The sequence below is a fragment of the Vulpes lagopus genome, chromosome 3 (assembly GCF_018345385.1).
Source record: "Vulpes lagopus strain Blue_001 chromosome 3, ASM1834538v1, whole genome shotgun sequence".
NCBI classification, from domain to species: Eukaryota; Metazoa; Chordata; class Mammalia; order Carnivora; family Canidae; genus Vulpes; species Vulpes lagopus.
In genome coordinates, this window is record NC_054826.1 from 144406149 (window position 1) to 144432618 (window position 26470).

General features: G+C 46.4%; 1 protein-coding gene across 2 annotated transcripts in view; it reads left to right on the top strand.

Moving 5' to 3' along the window:
* The window catches only part of BCAR3 (BCAR3 adaptor protein, NSP family member), a 114148-nt gene that overhangs the window by 31975 nt on the left and 55703 nt on the right, over positions 1-26470 (top strand). For both annotated transcript variants that reach the window (XM_041750614.1, XM_041750615.1), the window contains exon 3: positions 4886-4925. In XM_041750614.1, the coding sequence (XP_041606548.1) occupies positions 4886-4925 (40 nt within the window). The remainder of the gene's footprint in view (positions 1-4885; positions 4926-26470) is intronic.

A 26470-nucleotide genomic window follows, 5' to 3' on the forward strand; every position in this document is an offset into this window, starting at 1 on the left:
TGTTGTTATTTAAAACGTAATCAACCTAAGAACAAAATAACAGGAGGGTCTAGTTTCAGTCTGCTGCTTTCCTTGGTCTGTGGACCGTGCACTGTAGGGCAGCGTGCCTGACAGAGGGGCTGTGGGTGCCTGCCAGCCTCAGCAGTTGTAAATAGAGATGCACAACACATCATGGATTCACAAGGGTGGGGATTCATAATTTGCATCAGCAAAAAAAAAAAAAATATATATATATATATATATAAACTTTTCATTTTGATTGCCAAGTTCTTCTGTTTGTTTTCTAGTGATCTCTGTTGGAGAATATAAATCTGTGGCTTAGGGAGTGTTTGCTGCACAGACTTGTATGAATAATTGGATATTCTATTTCAAATTAGAGGCTGGGGCTACGGGGCCAACTGCTGTGTTTTCCAGCTCATATCTTCTTTTGGTTAGCTGGGATGAGGTGGCTGGCTGAGAAAGGAGACACACACTTCTGCATTCAAACATAATTTTAATTTAGTTCAAGGCAGTAACTTTGAAAGCTTTTGGATTTGTAACACACTCACTTGGTTTTGTTATACTCTCCTGTATTCCTTGCCTACCTGAAAAGGATAAGAACATGAGGATCCTCTAGGGGACTCCTGGGAGCCCTGAATTAGAATTTTAGGACAGTTAGAGTCCCCTCTGCTATTGTAGCAGAATGTACAAGGCTTCCTTAGCGGAGTTCATCTGGGGGCAGTGTCTAAAGGGGACTTCAGTTTTTTTTTTTTTTTAAGATTTTATTTATTCATGACAGACACACAGAGAAGGAGAGAGAGGCAGAGACAGAGGCAGAGGGAGAAGCAGGCTCCAAGAAGGGAGCCCGACTCGGGACTCGATCCTGGGTCTCCAGGATCCGGCCCTGGGCTGAAGGCGGCGCTAAACCACTGAGCCACCCGGGCTGCCTGGGGACTTCAGTTTTATCCCTCACCAGAGACTCCCAGTTTCCTTCTCTTCTGCCCAGAGAAGTTGTTTGTAGAGAATCAGAGGAACATAGGGGTACCCGGATGGCTCAGTTGGTTGGGGTCAACTCAGATCTTTATCTTAGGGTTGTGAGTTCAAGCCCTGTGTTGGGCTCTATGCTGGGTGTGGAGCCTACTTTTTTTAAAAAATAAAGAGGAACACAGGAGGTTCATCTAAGGTGGGAAGCATTTTGGAGGACACCCCAGGCTCTTTGATGCTGGGCTCTCTGGATGGGAGAGCACAGGCTGCCCTGCCTCTAGGAGATCCTGTCTCTGAGTGGGAACTGTGCTCATCAGCAGTGCTTCAGGAGCCACTCAGGCACAGCTCCTGGCCTGAGTCCATGTGGATTATCCCAGGTCTTCCCAAGAGACCTTGAAGGGGCTGTTCTGAGAGAGCTAGCTCAGAGAGTTTTCAGGTACATCTCTTGAGAAAGAAAGAAAGGAACATTTCAGCTTTCAAAGGTGAAAGGAAAAGGATTTTACAGCTAAATCTGGTGAGAAGAGTAGATCCTGGACAAAATTCTAAAAAGAATTTACTAAAAGAATGACATTTGGGCACCTAAAAAAAGGGGAATTAAAATGACAAACCATGACTATATGGTCTTGGTATTTGGCAAATATTTTCCCCAAAATGAATGAATGAATCTCAAGGAAAATATTTGAGAGTGTTAGCTGCCAGTGAAAAAATTCCAGCTTTCTTTCTTTCTTTCTTTCTTTTTTTTAAAAATATTTTATTTATCTATTCATGAGAGGCACAGAGAGAGAGAGGCAAAGGCATAGGCAGAGGGAGAAGCAGGCTCCCCATGGGGACTCTGATAATGGGACTCGATCCCAGGAGCTGAGTTGAATGCAGATGCTCAACCACTGAACCACCCAGATGTCCCAAAATTCAAGCTTTCAACTGAAAATTAAAGTTTGGAAAACTGGTATCCTCCATGAGCTTGACACTTTCCAGTGCTTAACAACTTCTGATGAGATTAGTGATGATACTGACAAATGTGATTTTTTAAAATATTATAATGAAATGTGTCAAAATTTAGAATATCTATATAACTTGGTAAATCAGTATTTTCTAGGTTAGGGGATACAGTATCACTCATGGACAAAAGCTCCAATCAAAGTGCAAGATAGATGCAAAAGAGTAACAGGTGTGGTCCAAGATGACACATTGCAACTAATCTTTAAGAAACTACCACTTGTTTAGTGTTGGTTTGGTATCAAAGAAGAGTAGCCATAATTACCTGAAAGTCTAATGCAATACCCCTCCCTTTTCCAATTATATATCTATGTGAGCATGGACATTTTTTGAAACCACGACATATCAAAACAAACTGAATGGAGAAGCAGATATGAGAATTCAGCTGTCCTTTGACTAAGCCAGACATGAAAAAGATTTGCAAACATATGAGACAGTGTCGCTCTTCTCACTAAATTTTTGCTATGAAAAAATATCTACTTATAATAATATTATTATCTTATATGTGATGGGTTTGTTTTTAAAATATCAATAAATGTTTTAAAAATTTGTTTAATTTCTAACATCAGTAATCAGTAGATATAACCCACGTGAACAAAAGCTCTTTGGAGTCCTCAGTAATTTAGAACATAAAGAGATCCTTGGACCAAAAACACTTGGGAACCTCTGATTTCAGCCCCCCATACTCATACTGTTTATCCATGCATTAAGCCATGTATGTATGTATGAGTGTATATAATGCACATTTTTACATGTACATAAAAAAGAGAAATTTGAAGATGAGAACAGCATTTCAATGGTTCTAACATCTTTCTGTCCTCACAGGACCAGACCTCTGGGCCAGATGTTCAGCCTAAGACTAGATGGCTATAAGCCTGAAATGTTAATTCACTAGAAAACCAGGGGTTTGGTGCACCTGGCTGGCTCACTGGTTGAGCATCTGCCTTTGGCTCAGGTCGTGATCCTGGAGTCCTGGGATCGAATTCGCATCAGGTTCCCCACAGGGAGCCTGCTTCTCCTTCTGCCTATATCTCTGCCTCTCTGTGTCTCTGAGGAGTGAATAAATAAAATATTTTAAGTAAACAATAAAAAAAAGAAAACCAGGAATTCAAGAACTTAAAAGGGAGCACAGCCAAAGTGCTGCTGACAGAGTTTTTAGTCACTAGCCGGGTGATTCCACAGATGCAAAGCCTGATGACATCAACATGGTGTCCAGGTGGCAGGAGAAGTGGAGCACACAGGCTCCAGGGCTTTGGGAAAAGATGCCTGATAAACGAACTTGAAGACAAAGAGTTTTAAGGCTTTGAAAGACTGGTTTATACCCCTCACCAGGGATGGTGAGTTTATGCTGTTCTCTGATCCTTTGGCACTAGAGGGACTCCTGAGAACTGCTCCACTGACATGGTGGGGAGCATCTTGGACACCAGCCTGCCTCTGCACAGGTGCCCCATGTGCTGCCCTGAATGGACAGTCACACCAAGCCAAGCATGGTTTCCACAAGACAGTAGTATCCTGTGGGGTTGGGACTCCTTGTGCTCTAGCAGTGACCAGAATTCTCTCTCAACCCAGGGAGAAGTGCTGCCATCTTGCAGGGTCTCTCCATCACCAGGGAGGTGTCAAAGCCCACGAGTTTGGGGGTTGAGCCCAGCCTTGCAGAGGAAGCTGCTTGTTGGTAGGACTTCTGAGGCACCTGTTCTTTCTGTAGATAAACTAGAACCCTCTCCGTGGAGAAGACTCCTCTTACAGGCTTCAGAGCTATTCTGTCCTCAGAATGATGCCATCTCTGCAGGGATGTATTGAGTTTTTGAAGTTGAGGTCTCTGAAGGCAGCTGTCCTTTCACATCCTCTGTTGGGGGGCAGCTCGCTGTAACTCTGCAAGTACTGAAAATGGCCACTCTCATGTCTCCCACTCCTCTCTTTTGCCCTGGTCGTTTCCCTTCCTTTCAGTAAGAAATCAGCCTCCCCAGTACCACCTGCTGCCGTTTACCTTTAACTGTCTGGTTAATCCCAATGTCATATTATGACAGACACCAGCAGACATTACATGGAAAGAGAACAGTATGGGGTGCCAAAGAAAATGAGGGTCAATTCTCTGCTAGACACCAGGGGTGGGTGGGTAGGTAATCGAGGCAGCAATTCAAAAAAAGAGAGAGAGAAGGGGAAGGGGTATCTGGGTGGCTCAGTCGGTTAAGCATTTGCCTTTGGCTTGGGTCATGATCCCAGAGTCCTGAGATGGAGCCCTACATCTGGCTCCCCGCTCAGTAGAGAGCCCGCTTCTCCCTCCCCCTCTGATGCTTCCCGTGCTTGTGTGCGCGCTCTCTCTCTCTCTCTCTCTCTCTCTCTCTCTGTCTCTCTCTGTCAAATAAATAAAATCTTAAAATAAAAAGGAAGATGTCGCCTAGAAGCGGAGCTGGGTATACAGACTCCATCTCCTGCCCCCAGGGCTGGGTGACTTCGGGCAGCCCCTGGGCCCACCTGAGCCTCCATTTTCTTTTGTCAGAGAGGGTGTGACGCTGCTGGGGTCCAGAGTACCCCTCATTTGGGCATCCAGTCCTGCTTTACACTCACCTCTATCTTCCTTGCTGGTCTGTGCTTCAGAATTTTAGTCTAAGTTTTATGCTCAAGTGAATCTAGAATTACCACATGAAATAGTCTAATGTTTGGAGCCTAAATATGATAAGAAAGCATGTGGAGCTTCTAGGCGGATTATGGTGGTGTCCGACCCCCTTCCCCTACCCCCAACACACACCATGAAAGGAATCTGTGCTGTTCTGACTTCCTTATCTGTCTGCGGTGAGTACTGTCTGGGAGGTGGGCCCATCTTAATAATTTGAATGAACACAGTGAAATCATGTTGGATACGTTTCACTCAGTGCAAGAACGCATTCTTCCCAGTTGTTCTCATACTTATGTTTTCTCTTTCCAGGGATCAGCATCTTCTGGACCCAACTCTGGAATATGTGAAGGTAGGAAACAATATTTAACGTGGAATCAGGACCCTGTGTAATACATTTCCCATTTTTAACACAGCTTTGCCAAATAGTGCTGCAGTCTGGCCTGTTGTAGGAAGCTGCTCAGATGGAAACAACCTGGGGTTTATTTGACTCTCTTAGGCCTTCAGTAACTTTTGCAGAGGGCTTATGGCATCCTATTCGAGGTCTATAGTCCTTTTCTACCTATCTAAAACCCTTAGGGCTAGATGGGTTTTAAAATTCAAGAATTTTTTTTAGAAAGGTAATATCACGCACGTATATAACATCCTCAGCAGGATCTAGCTAGGGTCAGCACTCCAGACTCAAACTCATTATTTCAGCAGTGAGATGTAAGAATATTCACAGAACGTGGGATAAATAGACTACAAATGATTTTATGTAGCTCAGCTCATGCTTTACCACCAAATGACATCAGGTTTGTTTTGCTGCCAAATGACTGAAAATTTTTTAGTTTTTAGAGTGTTTTGGATTTTGGGAGATGGTAGATAATGAATTATGAACCTGTGTTTATCTTCAGTGGAGGACTGTAGGCTCCCTGAGGTTTTCAGAGTTGGCCCTTCGTTCCCGACAGCCACTATCCTGTGTAGTGGCTCATCTAGGACCATGAGCCATGGCCACACGCTGCTTTCCAGTGAGACATTCACAGCTTCTAAATAGTCAATAATTCAAAACAGTGATTTCCTTCTGAGCAGAAAGAAAAGATGTTTTTCACACACACACACCCCATTTTTGGGGGGGGGGAGGTGTATGCTTTATTTTATTTTTGAGAACAGCAATCTGGTACCTACTACAGAAAAGAGAACTCTGATTTGTCACCCTGAGTTTCTTGGATTTATGACAACATATATCCTTAATTTTTAGGAGAAGTCATGGGATGTGTTATAAGGTACTTGCCTCCTAGGAGCCACATTCCATCCTCATTATTTGGAGGGCAGTATTACAGTTTCAGAGTTTTTAGGCCTGTTGCTTTTTCATGTACCTGTTAGCATTCCTTCTCTCTTGGCCAGAGGATGGATGGTAGGGGAGAGACCTGTAGTAGAATCGCTTAATCACTTGAAATAGTCATAACAAAGCTTGTTGGAATGGAGGTGGGTATTATTTTTTCCTTTCATACCCAGTCTATGTCTGAACTGTAGTATTACTGCAGCAAATATATGGTCCTAAGCCAGGAGGCGGCTGCCATGTCAGAATCATGAGAGAACTTTATAAATGATGTCTGTGTGCCTCCTGGATGCATCCACCTATGTTTTTATGCAGGTTGTATGCTGCAAAGCATTAGGGAGGTGCTATTCCCAGAGACTTTGATTTGATTAGAGCACAACATAAAAAATGTGCCCTAGAATTAGGCAGTGTGTAAATCATAGCAGTTCTTTAGAGGCCACTCATGTCATGTTCCCAAAATTGGCTGTGTCCTGCTGCAGGCTGACTCAGGCTGTACTTAGCAAGCACAGATCGATCCTTCCCTTACTCAACTAACCTGGTTTTTCTTTCACAGTGTCTGAGCCCTTAAGATAATCTGGTGATGAATTCGAAAGCAAAACAGAGATTCTGGAATGATCTGTTTTAGTATTCTTTAAGCCATTGTGTCACATTCATGAATGTCAGTCATTCTGATTGAGTTGTGTTGAGTAAGAGGAAATATTGGGGTTCTCGGTGGTGGCTGTCTTGCTAGGCAGTCCTTGTTTTCCCCAGCAGTGAGATTGTGATGGGACTGCTCTTGGTGGCTTGAGGGTATTTCTTCCCAGGACCTGTTGAGGTGTTCTGAGGGTCACTCTGTTCCCAGCCTCGTCTGAATCTAGTCGGGGCTTTATAAATGAAGTTTCTGTATTCCTCCTGTATGCATCACACACACACACACACACACACATATATATATATATATATATATATATATATATATATATATATATATATATACACATATATTCTTTCCCACTCCCCACTTTGCCCTTGGTTTGGAGGGATAGTTTGGGGATTTGTTGGGTAAATTCATTTGCTTCTATGGGCACTGAAGCTCTGAAAGCACATTCATGGAGGCCTTTGACTTCAAGGTCTAAATGGACTCAGGTGTCATGCTTCTTGGGCCAGAGCAGGCTCATCTAAACATTTCTCAGACTTGGCTGCCCTCTCGAGCCTGGCTGATGAGTCCATGTCATGAAGGCCTCGTAAATCGGTGCCAGCTCCTGATCTAGTGATTCGGAGGGTGAGGGAAAATAATCAAGGGAGGTGAGATAGTTGTAGATAAACTGGGTTGCAGTTTGGCGCCCCCTGACTTTGAATGTTATTCCCTACAATCCCCTGGTGCGCTTAATGCCTCTTGGGCATGTAGAAAAGTAGAGATTCTTGGTAAAATTCCTTACATCAGGTAGGGTCCCCTTCTGGTAGAGTCAGATTTATCAGCCTAAAAAAAAAAAAATCAAGATTCAGGGGAGCACATTTTTAGGGACCTCATAAGGAGAGGTGGTCTGACCTCTGTCTCAGGGTCTTCTCAGGGGTGGAAGCAGCCAGATGTGGCCAATAGACAGCAGTTCTCATCCTATGGAGAGCCCCAGTCCCAGGTCCCTCTCTGTCTTCCAATGCCTTCTCCTTCCCACCAGAGACTTCCTAACCTTCCTCACCTGGTTTTCCCAGTGCCCAGCAGAGAGAGAGAGAGAGAGAGAGATCCATTGACCTGGCCTGGCTTCGCCTCACTGTGCCCCGGGAGTTAGGCACGGGGGAGGGGGTGGTCAGCGTGCGGGCCACTGGGGCTGCAGGACTGTGGCAGAGAGAGCTGGGTAGAGAATGAATCCAAAATTCTCTTCTGCCCAGTTTGTACTCCATGTCCTCCTAACACTCGATGCGGTTTGTGCACATTAATCCGGCGTGAAAGGGGACCTCGGCGGTTGCTAGGCTACCAGTAGCTGCCCTGCGCCGGGAATGGAGGAGCCCTGGGGCTGTCGGAGGCTTTTCCCTTCCTGCTGGGGCCCCCCAACAGCATCTAGACGCTACCCGCTGAATTCCAGGTTTGGACATAATACGAAAATTAAAGCAGCTCCAAACCAGCCAGAGGATGTTTTGGAATCTCATTCTCCACTGTTTCTGCCTCTTTAATTCTGTTAGAGAGGGGAGTTGTGTTTTTTTTTCCTTTTGCCTGGTTTTTGGAGCCCTCGCTTTTCCCCACGTTTACCCCCACCCTCTCACAGTAGCTCAAAACATGATCATCTTGAAAGTCTGATTTTACCTGCAACAAAATGGAATTGATTCTCTTTTTCACTACACCGGAAAGAAAGCAATTCCTCCAAGTTAGGAAGCAGAGCCGTCCAGCGCAGCTCCACCTTCCTGCTGCTCCTTAGTCATTAGTGACTTCGGTTAGTGGTGTACAGCTCTGGAATTCCTCTGCGTACCTAGCATACCTCACCAGAGATAAAAACTTTTTTTTTTTAAACAGAGGAAATAGCTTTTGGAGGAAAAAGCCCAAGGCAAAATTGTGAAGAAGGCTTTGTCTTCTGGGCTGTTTTACTTGCTCACTGCTCCATTTGTTTTTTTTCCCCCCCATATTTTTACCACCATTACAATGTATTTATTCAGGGTCTAGTATCTTAGGCTTGTGTCAGGTAACTGCTTAGAACATTTGATAAAATAATTATACTAAAATGTGAATAAATGATAATGGCTCAGTGTGCTAACCTTCCCCGATAGCATTCCAGTAGACTCCAGGTTATACAACTCCTGAAAACCCTCTGGGAGGGGGGCCCAGTCTGCCCACTCTGACTTTGGATTTGCTACCTTCTTTCTGTGGGTTCTATCTTCTCACTGGAACATCAGGGATGGGTTAACGTCCTTTGAATATTTTTAGGATCCTCTGTACCTTATATAGGCTGGAGGGAAAGTTTTTTTAGCGAGTAGGAAGGGGTTCTTAATCTATCAGTCTTGACCATCTATCAGTATGACCAAAAGTGTCATATTGATTGGAACATGTGTTTCAGACATTAAGACCCAGGATGTGGGGATCCCTGGGTGGCTCAGTGGTTTAGCGCCTGCCTTCTGCCCAGGGCATGATCCTGGAGTCCCGGGATCGAGTTCCACATCGGGCTCCCTGTATGGAGCCTGCTTCTCCCTCTGCCTGTGTCTCTGCCTCTCTCTCTCTCTCTCTCTCATGAACAAATAAATAAAATTTAAAAAAGAAAAAAAAAAAAAGACCAAGGATGTGAGAGCTAATAACTGCCCATACATCATATTACCTAAAAAAAATTGGGGATATATCTCAATACTCCTACATATGCTCTTATGATCTGTTATGCTTTCACTTTTGTAACCCCTTCTTGAACCTATGAAACTTACTTTCATTTTCACTGTATCATTCTTTTTATTCTTTTCCCGGGGCTACTTTAAGCTTTAAGAGTTGCCTTCCTCATACACTGAATATTATAAATTTATGTTACTTCCTGTCCTTTCCCCCTTCATACTGAAGATTCTAGTTCTTCCTAGCTTCTTCACAAACAAGCCTTACAACCCTTTTAATAAAGCATCTCTTTTCTGGGAATAGTTTAAAATATATATATATATATATATATATATATATATATATATATTTTAGGGGAGGTGGTGATTGGGGCAGAGCTGGGTGATGTTTCCTTTAAAAGGAATGTTTATTACAGGTTTTTCATTTTTAAATGCCCGTAAGAAGGATATATTGGAAAATAAAGTCAAGTAGAAAAGAAAATCGGGACGACTGTTTTTCAAATTAGCCAAGATGTAGGCAAGCCCATTTTTAGTGGCCAGGCTGTAAACAGCACAATGCCCGCCTGTGGACAAAGGCCTGCTCTCCAGGCGACCGCAGTTAGCAAGCGTCAAGACGGAATGCAGCCTTTTGTCCCTGGTTAGCCTCCTAGTGAACAAATATCCTTTCTTTTGTCGTCAGCCTGGGTGGATTCTTGCTAGAACCACTTGCGAGCTTTTAGAAGATGATTTGCAGTTGCTGAGCTCCTTCGCAGGCTGCAGAGAAGGGACAGGACTGGAGAGGTTATCCTGAGTGGGGACTCTCACCTCACCCCGGAAGGCTCCTTCACCCCCCGACGCCCCCCAGTGCACATGAGCAGCTCCCGGCGCCAGGTGCCTTGGCAATCGGCCCTTTATGGGGTTAATGCTCCAAAAGGCTCCTTTTGAGAGGGCCTTAGGGATAGGACAGGCCGCCCAAGGCTCAGATCCCAGCAAGGCCGCTTCCTGAGGCCTCCTGAGGCCGGCCTCGGGCCACATTAGGTCACCCCAGCAGATTAAAAGAGAAGTAATTATGCGAATTCCAGCGCCCAGAAGTGCTTGTTAACAAGTGGTGGGAGAGGGGCTGTGGGGCTGCAGCCCTGCTTTGTGCTCCAGGTGGCCTTGTGCTCCAGGTGGCCTTGTGCTTCAGGTGACCTTGTGCTCCAGGTGGCCTGTGCTCCAGGTGATCTTGTGCTCCAGGTGACCTTATGCTCCAGGTGGCCTTGTGCTCCAGGTGGCCTTGTGCTCCAGGTGACCTTGTGCTCCAGGTGACCTTGTGCTCCAGGTGGCCTTGTGCTCCAGGTGATCTTGTGCTCCAGGTGGCCGCAGCCTTGGTCACGGTCAAATAGCCACCTCTGACCGAAGCCAGGCCGCTCTGAACTAGCTGCCTCCAAAGTCCTGAAAGGGACTCGCAAAGACAATGGCGCGCTGCACAGGCCGGGAGGTCTTAGCGAGGTCTGTGAACCAAAGAACCAAAGGCTGGCTCTGCAGCTTTTTCGCCGAGTGTGCATATCCCCAGCGCCGCCAGCCCCGTGCCCGGATCCCTGGTGGTGTGGGCAAGCGCCCAGCGGGCAGCGAGGGAGGGACCCCCCACCCCCCACCGACTCCCCACCCCCCATGAGGGAGGGCCCCCCTGTCCAACCTCCCCACCCCTGCCCCACGAGGGAGAGCTCCCCCCTCCCCTCCCTCTCCCAACGAAGGAGCCCCCACACTGCCCCCCCCACGAGGGAGGGTCCTCCCCCGTCTGACCTCCCTCACCCTACCCCTCCAAAGAGGGAGGGCTCCCCCATCCTATCTCCCCTCTCCCCCTCCCCCAACGAGGGAGCCCCCCCCAACTCCCCCCCCCCCCGCCGACCCCCGACCCTACCGCCCCCCACCCCCGACCCTACCGCCCCCCACGAGCAGGGCTACCCCTGTCCTACCTCCCCCACACACACACTCCTGGGAGGTCTTCTTGGGAGGGGTCACGTTACTGGGATTTAAAGACAAATTGCTGGGGATCCCTGGGTGGCTCAGCAGTTTGGTGCCTGCCTTTGGCCCAGGGCGCGATCCTGGAGACCCGGGATCGAATCCCACGTTGGGCTCCTGGTGCATGGAGCCTGCTTCTCCCTCTGCCTGTGTCTCTGCCCCTCTCTCTCTCTCTGTGTGACTATCATAAATAAATTAAAAAAAAAAAAAGACAAATTGCTGAGGCCGGAAGAGTGGAGATGGAGCACAGCCCCTCATTCAGTGGAATCCTTTCCTGCAAGTCTTTGCAAAGGGGGTTGTATATAAAAAGTGAAATCTTATCGTGGAAATGGATGTTCATTTAAAAATCTATATGTGAACATTTATAGTGACATTATTTACAATTGATAAAAACTGGAAATGGCTCAGATGCTCTTGAACTAGTGAATGGAAAAAACCGTAGGTGTACCCGTTCAATGGGGTAATAGCCTAAAAAGGAACGGACTCTCCCGTAGGTCTAAAAACTTATTAACGACAGAAAACATCAGTGGTTGAAAAAGGGGTAGGGGAGAGGTTCCCTGCAAAAGGGAACAAAGGAACTTGTAGGATGATAGACCTTGATTATGGTTCTTTCAAAGCTCACAGGAGGATACTAAAAAGGGTGACTCTTACTGTATGTAAATTATACCTCAGTGACCTGCCTTTTTTTTTTTTAAGGTTTTATTTTTTATTTGTGAGAGACCCGCAGAGAAAGGCTGAGAAAGGCCTAGACACAGGCAGAGGGAGAAACAGGCTCCCTGCAGGGAGCCCGATGCAGGACTGGATCGCAGGACCCTGGGATCATGACCTGAGCCAAAGGCAGATGCTCAACCACTGAGCCACCCAGATGCTTGGATCCTGACTTTTAAAAAGTGCACTAAAACCTTATCATATTTTAGCCCTTAAGTGCTGCCACCCGTCTCAGGGAAATGTTTGCTTTTGAGAGGGCCCCCTCAGATTGCTGATCACATGGAGAAAGTGCTGAGCTTGTGGATATTTTCCTGCACTGACTCATTCAACAGATAGTTTTGAGCATATACCATGTGTTCGTGATTGCTCAGCAGAGTGAGGGTTGGGAGTCAAGAGTTATCGAGAGCCTAACCTTAGATAGCGGGCATGGAAAATCAGGGCAGGAGCTAGAGGCCTTTTAGGGAATTAAGAGCCATTTTATTAGGTGAGTTGACAGCTCCTGGCAGACTTAACTGGAGGAGGTGAGGGAGAGGAAGCTAGGGGAGATTCCAGAGTTCATAGGAGTGCCTGGCATCTTGCCAGAAGCCGGTGAATATTTTAGGGGAGGACAGGAAACTTCCAGTTGGAGACCTCATTACCACAATGACATTAGGTTAATTGATGAGCATTTGGGGATGTCATTAGACTGGGAGGATCAGCAAACTACAACTGGAGACCAAATCTGACCTGCCACCTGTTACTGTATGGCCTACAAGCTAAAAATGGATTTTATACTTTAAATGTTTTTTTTTTTAATCAAAAGAAGAATGTGAAAATTGTAAAATTCAGATTTCAACAGGCATAAAGGTTTATTGAAACAAAGCACATCCATTCATTTACATATTACTGCTTTCTCACCATAACCATGGAGTTGAGTAGATCTGACAGGATGGGCAGCAGAGCCTGAACTATTTACTGTCTGGCCCTTTACAGAAGAGGTTTGCTGACTCCTGCTCTAGACTATATGCCTATACACTGTCCCTGTTTTACCTCCCAATAATGCCTAGTAGGCTTTCAGCAAAAATTTTCATGCTGACACTTTCATGGTGGTACCTTGCATCATTGACATCACTTTTATCTTGCCTGATGACATGGCAGTGAGTCCTTGTGCAGGTTGTGAGACCTTGTACCATCACAGAGATGATGCTATGGTAACACTGCACAGTTTGGATGCATCTCAGCACCTGGTGGGGTAGACCTGTCTGCTGTGAGCAGCCTCTCCCCACTGGGCCTGTCACATCTAACCTCCTCAGTTCTGCTGGCTGAAAAGGTATGTGGGGACAGCACAGGTGCTTGAGTCCTGACTGTTCTTGCCTGGGGCTTGTCTGGATAATTTCCTCAGGCCAGATTGCTCTGCCAGTGCAGCCTGCGATGAGTTTTTTCCATGTCCCAAGTCAGAAGTAAATTTTCCCTGAGCCTCCTGAACTTGATAGTTTGAATCAAGGTCAAACCTTGGAGCCGCCCTCTAGAGGTGCGCTAATAAGGAGCCTTATCTAGCCTGTGAATGGAATAAGCCTAGATTCATAATTGTATTTTATGCTTCAACCTCCATCCCTGAGTGAAAGTAAGAGGACTCCTGAAATCCCAAGCAATGGGGGTGATGAGGTGGCAGAGAGATGGAAAAACTAACATGCAAGCAGGAATCAAAGCTGTGGTGTCTTCCTAGGCTCCATTTTACGATTGGACTTCAGAGCCTTCTGCATGTGGCCTGTCTACCTCTAACCTCATCATCTCCTGCCATCTGCCTTAGTCCCTATACTCCTTCCTACTGGCTTTTCCTACTGCTCTGGGTCTTTGCCTTTGCCTTGGCTTGGAAGTTTCTTTTGAAGTTAGGTGGTTTAAAGTGGGTTGAATTGTGTCCCCCCAAAAGATATAGGAAGTAGTACCTCCCCCCACCCCTAGTACCTATAAATGTGGCCTTATTTGGAGATAAGGTCTTTGCAAATATGATCACACTAGGATGAGATCATACCAGATTAGGGTGGGTCTTGATCCAATGACTGGTATTCTTATAAGAAGAGAGGAATTTGTGCACAGAGACACTGACACATGGGGAGAATGCCGTGTGACCAGAGAGGCAGAGGCAGTGGTTGATGTGTGCACAAGCCAACAACACCAAGGATTACAGCCATCTTCAGCTAAGAAGAGGCAAGAAAGGCTTGTCCCTTGGTACCTTCACAGAGAATGTAGCTCTTGCCGACACCTTGATATTAGATGCCTAGCCTCCAGAACTGAGAGAATAAATTTCTGTTTTAAAGCCACCAAGTCTGTGGTACTTTGTTAGAGCAGCCCTAGGAAACTAACACAGATGCAAAGGCCTCTCATAGCCATTTCTGGGTTGAGTGACTTTGAGTAAGTTTCTGAAATTTTCTGGGGGTCAGTTTCCTTAACAGTAGATGGGAGAGAGGCACCTGGGTGGCTCAGTTGGTTAAGTGTCTGCCTTCGGCTCAGATCATGATCTCGGGGTCCTGGGATCGAGCCCTGAGTCAGGTTCTCTGCTCAGCTGGAGTCTACTTCTTTCTCTGCACCCCCCCCCCCCCGTCTCTCTCTCTCAAAGGAATAAAATATTTTTAAAAACAACAGCAACAACACCAGTGGATGGGAAAATGTAGGAATTAAATGAGTTGATACATGTAAAGTTGTTAGCACAATGCCTGACATGTAGATAGCCCTCAGTAAATACTAATGTGGTAACTATCACCCTAGTTCTCTGTGTGGCTGATCCATCTTGACTCAGATTTCATTGCTTCAGAGAGACCTTCCCTGAGCCACCTCCTAAAAGCTGCCCCACCAAGTCACTATCTCCTTACTCTGTATCTCATCCTTACAGCACTTGTCCTAAATTATATCTGTTTATTTAAAAACAACCCCCCAAAACCTCTTCTTATTAGGATGTGAGTTCTTGGGCAGCCCCGGTGGTGCAGTGGTTTAGCGCCACCTGCAGCCCGGGGTGTGATCCTGGAGGCCCGGGGTTGAGTCCCACATCAGGCTCCCTGCATGGAGCCTGCTTCTCCCTCTGCCTGTGTCTCTGCCTCTCTCTCTCTCTCTCTCTCTCTCTCTCTCGCTCTCTGTGTGTGTGTCTCTTTAAAAAAAAAAAAAAAAAAAAAAAAGAATGTGAGTTCTGAGGGCAAGGACCTATTCTTTTCATCTTAATATTTAGTGCCTGGCTGACTAATGATCATATAACACCAGATGCAAAGGGCATTTAAATTGAGAGAAGGTTATTCCAAAGATTTTGAAGCTTCCCAAACCAAGTAAACCTTAAAAATTTGCCAGAAATTCTTCGGTGATTTTATTTAAGGAAAGAAAGTTCCTTGAACTAACCTCAGTCTACCTTCTCTTGCCACCCTGGTATAGGATAAAATTTATGGGGTGACTGTTATCACCTTAAGTACTCACACATTTAGGGAGAGGTATATACACTTTTTAAAGGTGTAGTTCTGGCAGCTTCTGGCGCAGACCTATCAGTTTCTCAGATCATGTCCTCAGATGGAGTCCCAGTAACTCTTCAGCTCCCAAATGGGAGGCCAGGCTTGTCGGACTCGTTTGTTGTTAAATTCTGCCCTCTAGTGGTAGTAATTTAAAAATGTCACCATAGTGCAGCATTTGGCTACAGTTTGGTCTTAAATATTCTGGGAGCTTTCCATATTAAATTATTAACATATTATAGTTACAACCTCAGAACTAAGGGCTGTGTTTAAAGTATGTAAAAAGGCAAGTGCCTTTTGTTGGCATTCTAAGACAGATTAAAATTGTTAATGCATTTTATTAATAGAGTGAATTGTCTCATATTCTTGGACAAAAAGCTCTAAGATGCTGTGACACTGTATGTGTGCAGATTCTGTGTGACAGGCACTGGCGTTGACCAGAAGTTTAGCCTGTGGTAGCCAATAAGACCCCTTGGAAGAAGTTATATTTAAATTGTGATTTGACAGCTGAAAAAGAAGTGGCCAGAAGAAAGCTGGTAAGTAGGTGTTGAGATTGCGTGTTAGAGATTGATGAGGAGAGCCCGTGCCTCTGGGGCCATGTGTGCCCAGGCTGAGTGGAAGAAGAGTTCACCTTTTTTACCAAGGAACTGCTGTGAGGCCAGAGAGGCTGGAAGGGAGGGGGCAAGATAGTGGTAGAAGCTGATGTGAAAAAGTGGAAGTTTCTGGTGGGGGAAAGGGCAGATTGCATGGGTCTCATATGAAACTTTTGCGGTGTGAGGTGGGGAGCCATCTAAGGATGGCATTGGCTTTCATGTTGCTAGCAGAATTTAGTGGGGGCAAGGGTGGGAACAGGGAGAGGAGTTGGGAAGCCATGGTGACTATCTCGGTGAGACAGGATAGTTTGGACCCGTGACGACAAAATTGGTGATGAAGAAGGGGCATTCTGGTCTCCTATGGAGGCAGAGTCTTAAGGATTTCCTGCCGGATTGGGTGTGTATAGGAGCCCAGAGGAGCAAATCACAATATTGAAGAGGGGCACCTTGGTGGCTTAGTCGATTGAGCAGCTGACACTCTTGATATTGGCTCAGGTCATGATGTGGTTCTGGGATGGAGCCTGGCCCCAGGCTCTGACCTCAGGGGTGGTGGTTGCTTGAGATGCTCCCTCTCCCTCACTTCCCTCCCCCTGTGCGAGCTCTCTCTGTCTCTCTCTCTCAAATCAGTAAATAAACCAAAAAAAAAAAAAAAAACAACCCACTGGAGAGATGGCATTGCCTGCAACTCAGACAGCTTGGTGCACATTTGTGAGAATTTCTGTAAGAGACAAAACTAGGAGTAGAATGATTGAGTGTTGAGTAGTAAGTCAAAATTAACTTCCTGGCAGCTAGGGAGTTTTTATTCACATTTCTCTCAGTTTTCAAATTTTCTCTACGAGTGCTAGTGTTTTTATGGTAGAGTTATTTTTTAAAATAAAAGCGGCCCTCTATTAGTCTACTTTATAAATATGCAGAAAACTTACAGTTCAATCAAAATTATGTAAAACAAGTAGCTTAGGCATATTAGAGCAGAAGTTCTTAAACTGTTTGAACTCAAGACCCCTTTTCACTCTTTTATTTTTTTAGTAAAGATTTTATTTATTTATTCATGAGAGACACAGAGGTGGAGACATAGGCAGAGGGAGAAGCAGACTCCCCCTGGGTAACCTGATGCAGGACTCGATCCCAAGAACCCCAGAATCACACCCGGAGCCAAAGGTAGACACTCAACCACTGAGCCACCCAGGCATCCCGACCCCTTTTCATTCTTAAAAACTATTGAAACCCCAAAGAGCTTTTATTATGTGAGTTTTAAGTCTTGGTTTATTGTATTAGAAATTAAAATATAAAAAAAATAAAATATCCAAAATTTTTAAAAATCCAAATTTTTAAATTTTTAGTTAACTCATTTAAAAATAACAGTAATTATTTTTTGTGAAAAATAATCATTTTCCAAAACGAAATTTGATGAGAAGAATGGCATTATTTTACACATTTACAAATCTCTTTAGACTCTGGTCTCATAGAACACACCCGTGTGTGATTTTGTATCACCATGCATTAGACGTTTAAGAAATACTGGTTTCCTGAGTTATGCAGATATTCAAAATGTTAGCATATTTCATTATACAGTATTAAAAACCCACTTTTATTTATACTTCATATCAGAAAAATCATATTGGGAAATCTTCTGATTTTCAATCGAAAGCTCAGGTTTCATCATTGGCAACAAATCCTGTCAATTGTTCTGGAAGGGATAGGCCCACTTTGTTCCTTTTTTAGAAAATGCCTGCCAGACAAATACCCACATCTGAATAACCACAGTTTGTCAGACATTCTTTGAAGTAAAAATGGTGTTCCGTGAAAAAGCAGCGGGTTCAGCAGGCAATTGCTCTCCCTCAAGACAGCCGTTGTACTTGGGTCTGCCTGAGAAGGGCCGCGCGTGTGCTTCCTGTGTCATCACACGGAATACTAAAGAGAGACGTGGACTCAAGGGTCCAGCTGTGATCAAGCGAGTAATTCTTCCTGCTACATCAAGGATTTCTTAGGTGAAACTGGGGATTTTTTTAAAGACATACTTAAAACATTGTGTTTTCAGTATTTAAAAAATAAATTAAAAAAATGGTAGTTAAGAAATGCAGTGACCCCCAATCCAATGTGTGTCTCTCCTTTGCTTTGTGCTAAGGTCCTAGCAGTGTAACCCATCATCGCTTTCACCCTCTCTGTGGAAATGTAGACCCAGTGAAAAAGGCAAAAAAAATCGTCTCAGTATTGTCATGAAAATAGTTTTGGCCTCATGGATACCCCCATAGCCCCCCTGAGCCCATAGGGTGCACTTTGGGGTTTTTCAGTTCATTTTGTTTTATTTTGTGGGTTTGTGTGTGTGTGTGTGTGTGTGTGTGTGCGTGTGTGTGCATGTGCACAGGCAAAAAGGTGGTTTTATTATAGCACTGGAGCAGGACCCTTGGGCAGAAAGAGCTGCCTAGACTGCACTTTGAACACGCTGTCCGAGAGGGTCTTCTACTTAAGAACTGTCAGAAAGCTGTAAAACCATCATCTCCTGTTTACCTAAATCCATATTTTTTCTCTAGCTAAGTAGAGTTTTGTTTTTAAACAATAACATCTACATTTAAAAATACTGATTGTTTGGGCAGCCCCCGTGGTCCAGCAGTTTAGCGCCTGCCTTCAGCCTAGGGTGCGATCCTGGAGACCCGGGATCAAGTCCCACGTTGGGCTCCCTGCATGGAGCCTGCCTCTCTCTCTCTTTGTATTTGTCGTGAATAAATAAAATCTTTAAAAAAAAATACTGACTGCTTGACAGAAGAAACATTAAATTTTCATTTAAAAATAAGAAAAGACTGAGAATCTATCCTAGAAATAAGGGCCTGTTCTTTACAATTGAGTGGATTGTGAGGCCTCCGTAAATACTAACTCTGTTTCCTGCGATCGAGTTGCTCATTATATACTGTGAGGAGCTGGTCCAGAAGCAGTTGCTGTTCTGCCCTGATTGCTTTATATTAAAACTGTGAAAACCCAAAGCTTGGTGAGGCCAAGGTCTGGTTTATGGCAGAGATGCTCAGCTCGGATGCAAAAGTGCAGTCAAGGGATAAATTTACTTGAGGCAGGCTGAAAATGAACATTCTCCTGGTCCTTAAGCTTTTATTAATTGCCACCACATTTGCCCATTCTGTGCTCCCAGTGTGGATTAGCTGGCTGAGCTCCATCCGTCCTTTATGTCAGTGAAGATAAGGATGTGTCAGACCCTGGGAACAAGAACATGCTGTTTGGCCCTTCGAGGCAATTTCCTTTTGAGTCCCAGCTCTCTCCAGATGGCATCTAATTGTTTCTTGAATGACCTCAGTGTCCAGGCTGCAGGAACCTGGTCTGAGAGGCCATTTCACATATTTATTAGCCTGTGGATGAGAACTTAACTACATAAAGCCCCCATTCACACTCTCAAAAGAGTGTTTTGTTCAGAAGCAATGATGAAGCTGATGGACTGTTTCCTGTGACCACCAGTCTCCAATTGGATTCTCATTTTTCCCAGGCCCAGGTGGGTGGTTTTTTTTGAAGCATCTGAGTCCATCATAGCTAACTGAGTCCATCATGGCCCATTCTCCTCCCCTCTGCCTTCTCTGGAACGAGCCCAGGCAGGACAGGGCTGCATCCTCTTACTTCCTGGTTTGCAGAGTACTCAAGGATTGCTCATGCAAGGTCGTAGGAGTCGGGAGTCACCTGTTCTGGGAATCCAGGTAGCTCACAGTCAAGAGTGAGGAAGGGACCAGTCCTAATTCAGCTGCAGGGATGGCAAGCCTCGTTCCCCCAGCGAGGTTCATAACCCTTGTGTGGCAAGTCATGTCTTTGGCCCCTGTGTTTCTGAACTATTTTTGGAGGGGAGGTACCCTGTCTTTTTACAAATGGGATGAATAAGAACTGTATCTAGAAATACGCATGTGATCTAATTGTGCATCTTATTTCCAAGGGGTTTGCAGACCCAGATTGACAAACCCCACGCTTTCTCCAAACATTCGCTAGTCCCTCTCCTGTTCGGGCATGGGCCCCAATCGTTCTGGGCATTGGAGTGTTGCCAATGAATAAGACAATGAATAAGTCCTGAAGCAAACAAAGACACAGATCACTTTAATGAGTGCTTCAATAGCCAGATGTTGGAGCTGGGGCCCCTTGCTGGGTTAAATAAAGCAATAGCGGTAGGTGAAGGAAGTCCCACAGGGCCACACAGACTGAGAACAGGGCTTCCAGTCTCCTTCTGGGCTATGTCCACCTAAGTAAGGAACTTGGGAAGATCTGAATATATTTCAAGAGTGATGCTAATTTTCTTTTCTTTGACCTACAAAGAAGTCCTGAAAGTTGCCCTCCCAGGTGGTCAGTTGTAGCTGGTCAAGTCCACCTGGCCTTAAATAAGGGAATGGCTCAGTACCTGTGGATCAGGTCCTCTGTGCTTCCACAAAACACAATAGCCTTTGAAAATATCCTTCAGGAACTTAAGAGGGTGCTGTTGCCCACATGAGCAGGGTTGAATGAGCCATTTGTTAGTGGTTTCCCCTAGCTCCCACACCCTAGTGCTGGGTGTGGGAGCAAAACTCACACCTACGTTCAGTGGCACAGGACATTCCAACTCTGTGAGTCCCTCTCCCCTTCCCTAGAGGCAAATTCATGTCTGCTGCTTCCATGAGAACTGAAGGCAACTCAATTCTTTAATGGAACATCCTTGCAGTAGGCTGTGAAGTACCATTAATTTCCCCCATTACTGAAACATGAAGGAACAGCCTTGTTATTAATGGCTGTGCCTTGTATGTGTTTTCATGTAACATCAGTTTATGTTGGTTCTTTTTGAGCACTTCTCAGGTCTGGAGATCATCTCTCACACTGTGAACTCCAGTAGAGCCCAACACAATGCCTTCAGTCTTGATCTCAAGTTTTGCTTCATCTCACATTGGTCAGGTAAACTCTCAAACGGATGATGTGGGCTAGGGACGTGCCCCCTGGGAAGGACAGGGGTAGAGTACCTGGCTTGTTGTCTATTCTGGAAGAGGAAGACCTGTCCAGACTCTCAGTCCTTTCATCTGCTTCTCAGCACATTGGCTACATTCACTCTGGTCACTTTGTTGTATAGGGGCACATGGCCGTAGGCTGCCCTAGTTTATCATCTTCAAGTTTATGGCCCAGGGGGCAAAGGGGATCTCTCCCTCTGCTCTGGTTTGAAAAATCCCAGGGAAAGACTCTGACTGGTCTAACTTAGGTCCCACGTCCATTCAGTGTTCAGAATTCTGATTAGCTCACACATCCAAAACAAGTATGAATGCACATGCCACAGGGTGAAGCTTTTAAATGTAATAACCACTATCTACTATTTACATCATTTCCCCCTCTGAATTTTCATGATCAGAAATATAGTGATTTCTAGTTGTCCCTGTCTACTTAGGGTACAAATGGGAAATATGCTAATACCAGTTATAGGTTTTTGCAGAGAGATTTTCTATTTGGCCTTTTCAGACCCTGTACTCATCTTTCTCTAGTTTATTTCCTACATGCTGGATACTCCTTGCCTCCCAGTTTGTCAGATCCACGCTGTTTACAGAGATCATGGGTAGTGGAGCAGACAGGCTGTGGATTCCCCTTACAGCTCGGCCTTGGAGAAATTCCCACATCTGCTGTCACAAGTAGCCTGACCCTGAGGCTCCCCGGGTGTTCTTAGAGATTGGTGCAGGTGGGTTCCTGCTACTCTTGGTAACTCCCTTCCTCTCTCCTCCCTCCCACTTCTCTGGGTACATACTGCAAGAGCAGGGATCGTATTGTCCTTTGATTCATTGACGAAAGGAGCCCATTGTCCCACCTTGGGCACCAGGAGTGTTGACCATCTGGATATCACCTCTGTAGGTGGCACTGTGCTTAGCACCGACTACTTTAGGAAGTGAAGGAACTGGCCGGTGATCAATATGATCCTGCCCAAGCAACACACGGTGTGAGTCGGCCTTTTCCTGAAGAGAAATATACCTAGATGATGTTTCCATATGCGCAGAGGCAGTCCCTGAGCCCTGCAGTGGTCCTGTGTGCTCTAGGGATTTGCTACAGATTCTGTCTCGGGATTCATCTGTCCATGTCCTGCCCTTTCCCGTCAGTAATGAATGAGGATCCCTGATGAGATATTTCGGATGAGACCTGCTGCCCATGTTGCTAAGGACATCAGTCCCTCCGTGGGAGGGAGGGGATGTTGTGCAGCCTCTATTCTGCCTTTTGGATTTGCACAAGATAAGGTACTCGGGCAACCTGGTGGTAGCCATGCTGCCATTATCACATCCCATTGATCCAGCCATTCTGATTCAGAGTTGGTTTAATCATTAACTCTGAATACAGTTTGATCTCCCACATGAAATGGAGATAATAATATGTGTCTCCTGGTGAAGTATTAAATAAGACCCTGTGGTGAAAGCTCTGTATGAACGCTGGCTCTGGGGGGCCTTGCACGCGGGTAAGTGAGGGCACCCCCAGCTGAGAGGTGGGGTGCCTGTGACGATCGCAGCCCTGGAGTCTGTGCTTGGGGAGGCTTTGCTGAGGGTCAGCCTTGCAGCTCTTGTGCGTTCAATGGTGGCATTGAGTGTGATGTGCAAGCAAGGCCCTTCCACCAGCTGGGGGAGGGTTCCCCTCCTCTCACACGTGTTTAAAGCCGCCCCACCGGCAGAATGGAACGTGGCCCTACTGGTGTGGTGTCGAGGCTTTCTGTCTCCTCCTCTTGCCAGCCATAGTCCTGCTGGGGCCGACTGTGTCCTGGTGGCTACAGGCTTTATCTGCTTTTGCTCGTGTCCATGGTGACCAAAGGTGTCCCTTCCTTCTTCTCTCCACTAGAAAAAAGATCCAGTAGGACCATCAGGAGCCCCATCTTGAAGGACCACTGAAAGTCCTTCTGGATCAGTGGGGATTTTTACCTCTTTGAGAAATGAGTAAAAGCCATGTACCCCTTCACCTCAGTGAACAGATACCCAACTGTTCATGTACAATTTCTTGTGGCTCATGGAAACCCCACTCCACACCCCGCTTAAAACTCCTGGCCTGCTTCTCATAGCTCTTTGGGCAGGATGCGCAATTATCCAGTGTGTCACTGATGATAATGCCCACGATCAATTTATGACCTTGAGAAAAACATATTTTTCCACCGAAATATTTCACGTAGATGGCTGGAATTTGCTTGAAAACAGAAGGAGGGAACAAAAATCATTTTCTGATTTCACTATGGCCAGCTTTCAAGGCTAGAATGAGTGCAGTTAGTTCTGACTCCACCCCTTGCCTGGTACCCACCCCACCACGCACCCCAGGATTCTGCCTTCCCAGACATTCCTCAATGCCTATTTCATTCCACTCAGACACTTGGTAGCCTCTTGAAGGTGGGAGAAGGGCATGGAGTGGCATTGGAAGAATGCACTGTGATTCTGGTGATTCCTGCCAAAGGGTTGAGAGAGGAGAAGGCAAATACAGGCCGAAGGCCAAATCTGGAGGGACACTGAAAATCTAGAGGTGGTGGCTGGGTAGAGTAAGCATGGCACCCAAGCATCGACACCAGGCACTGTTCTAATTCTAGACATGGCTGGTATCAGAGGAGCCACTAATATGGGCTGATGAAGAATGAAGGAGTCAAGCACATGGGAAGTGGTCCTCTGAGGATTCTTTTTTTTTTTTTTTTTTAAGATTTTATTTATTTATTCATGAGAGACACAGAGAGAGAGAGGCAGAGACACAGGCAGAGGGAGAAGCAGGCTCCATGCAGGGAGCCTGACGTGGGACTCGACCCCGGGGCTCCAGGATCACACCCCCGGCCGAAGACAGCGCTAAACCATTGAGCCACCTGGGCTGCCCCCTCTGGGGATTCTAAACTCATGTGGAAGGTCTAGTCCTAGGGCAAGACCCTGGAGGGCTAGGTAAGGGGGGCAAGGTAGGAGGAGCATCAGGTGAGACATTCAGGTTGGATGTAGGCAATAGCCCAACTCTGCAGCCAGCCTGGCATGGGGGCACTGCAGAAGGAGGGGTTGCAACCCAGATCCTATTAGGGGGGCTACAGGATCCCCAGTCAGACCGGCTGGGATGGAGTGGGATATCGAGAGCTCAGTAGCTGTGGATGGACCAGGAGTCCCCCTGGGTGAGGGCCAAGTAGGCAGATGCTGTGGACATACATGTTGCCTGTTAAAACAAACAACTCTCCAAATGACAACGGCTCTGGAGTAGAAAATCATCTGAGACATCTGAGCAAGTGTGATTAAAACCATATGTGCAATTTTAATATGTGATCTTAAAATTTAAAGGCTAAAAATATTTCAAGACTGAGAAAATGCTTAAACTCCTCCTCATTGTTCCCTGGCTTTTAAGATTCAATAGTCAGTGAAGTACCAGCCTGCCAGTCAGTGGCTCAGGGTGGAGCCGTCCAGGCCCTTGCAGAGGGCATGGCTCCTGTGGCCTGACTTGTAGGTGAGATCAGGCACGTGCCCTGCAGGAGGAACAAATGGGGAGGGGGAGCTCACATTTGCTGAGTGCCTCATATGGGTTGGGTACCCCACTCTTGTTATCTCACTTGGTCCTCACAAAAACCTGGTAAAATGGAGGAAGAAACAGGCTCAGAGAGGTTAAGAAATTTCCCAAGGTCGCCCAGCTTGCTTGTGGTGCAAGACTTGAACCCACTCTGGCTCTCCTTCTAACCTGCTACCTCCCAGCGTCACTTTTGAGACATGCAAATGTGTGTCTCACAGCTCCGTTTTGGAAGATGTCATTTTGCAGAAGTGCTTGTGAGATGGGAAAGCCAGGGACAGTGGAGATGGGAGACGGCGCAGCTGTCCTGGCTGGTGAGCCTTCCTAGTGTTCTGGCTTTGTAGGTGCCACTCGGTCCCTTTCTGCAGCTCTGCGTGGGAGAGACATCTGAGGGGCATTTGTGGTCACTATTAGTTGCTTATATAACTCCCGCTTATCAAGGTGGAAGGGAGGAGAAAGAGAAAAGCGCACAGCACAGAAAATATGGGAGCTGTGATGACCAGAAAAACAAATGCCTGCTCTGGGGGAGGCGGGGTGCATCGTGACTGTGGAGTAGAAGGAAGCGTCTCAGCTAGGTCCTCTTGGCTGAGTAGGACTTCCAGGGGTGTGTGGATGGGCCTCGGGGGACAAGGTATCCCCTGAAATTACATGTAAAACATTATAATGTGTGCTTTTTGCTGGGGGAGGAGAGTCGACGGTTTTCATGGGCCCCGAGAAAAGACTGAGACCTCCAGAGTCTGAGCCTGCTGTTGGGGAGGTTGGAACCGATGCCCCATGCTTATTCATTTCATTTTGTCCTAATGCTAAGAACAGAAAACTGGGCTTGTGTAGCACAGGATTTCTGGGCTATTCCCAGGCCAGAGATGCTGGTAATTATGGTGGCAGGATACACGGAATGGAACTGTATGCGGTCGTGCAAGAAAGCAGTTGGGGCTGCGCCCTTACCGAGTTTAGCTCTGCATTGTCAGTTCTACAATTTTAAGGGCCATTTAGAGAAACAGACGTATTGGGGGGAGGGTAGGGAGGGGGCAGGAGGCCCAGTAGAGAGGGGTGTGCCTGTGAGTGCTGCGCGAGGCAGATCAATGGCCCTTCACAGCTGCACTCTCAGGAATCTGGGGGGGCCTAGGAATCTGGGGGGCCGTCCTTACCTCCGTAAGCCCTGAGGTCCTGTCGCTTTTAGGTGAGGGTTTGTGCTCCGGCCACAGGAGCTCCTCCCAGGCCAGGGCCCTGGGAGCCTTGGGAGACAGGGTTGCAGATAAACACACATTTGCTGGCCCTGGGCTGCCCAGGCACTTGCCATGCGGCTCTTCAAGGGGCCAAAGCTGCAGAGGACAGTCTTGGATGTTTTCAGTTGGGCCAATCCAGGTTAATCGTCCCTGCTTCCTAGGACACCAGGGGAAATGGAAATGGTAGTAGCTTGGGTCTTACCCACTAGCTCATTAAGGCTGTGTTTGTTCACTGAGAGTCTGATCACTGGGGTTTAGGGGAGGCAAAAAGCCAGGAGAGGTCACTCTGGCTGAGGAGGTAGAGTGGTTGCCATGAGAGGTTGAGCTGTTTTGACCTCCATGACTAGAGTTCATCCCTTGACTGATGCTCTGAGTGTGTCCCTGTGGGCAGGGACGAGCCAGACCTTGCAGCCTTGGACCAGTGCCCTCTGGTGACAGCGTGGCCCGCCATGGGCAGTGTCACTGTCCACAGGGCTGCCAGACAATGACCAGAAGCACCCCTGTGCACACAAGGCTTGATATCTTGATTCTGGGCTGGCTTTGGGGAGAATGGAGGAGTATTGGCAGCTTTGTTTTCCCGGTTTCCCTGAAATGGGGAAAAGCAAATACCTGGTAGGCACATCTTTCTGTGCCCCAGACCTCTCCTCCAGTGTCAGGTCAAATCGAGGTTCTCCCTCACCGGGAGCCTGATCTGGTGAGGACTGTAGCCTCTGGGAGAAGGACTCTTGCACACTTTCAGGGAGTGAGCACAGGGAGTGAGCACGTGTCTGTGGGATGTGGCTGGCAGGCAGCTCCTGTTTCCATGGTTACTAAATAGGGCAGGTTAGTATTAGGGCTGCCTAAGGAAA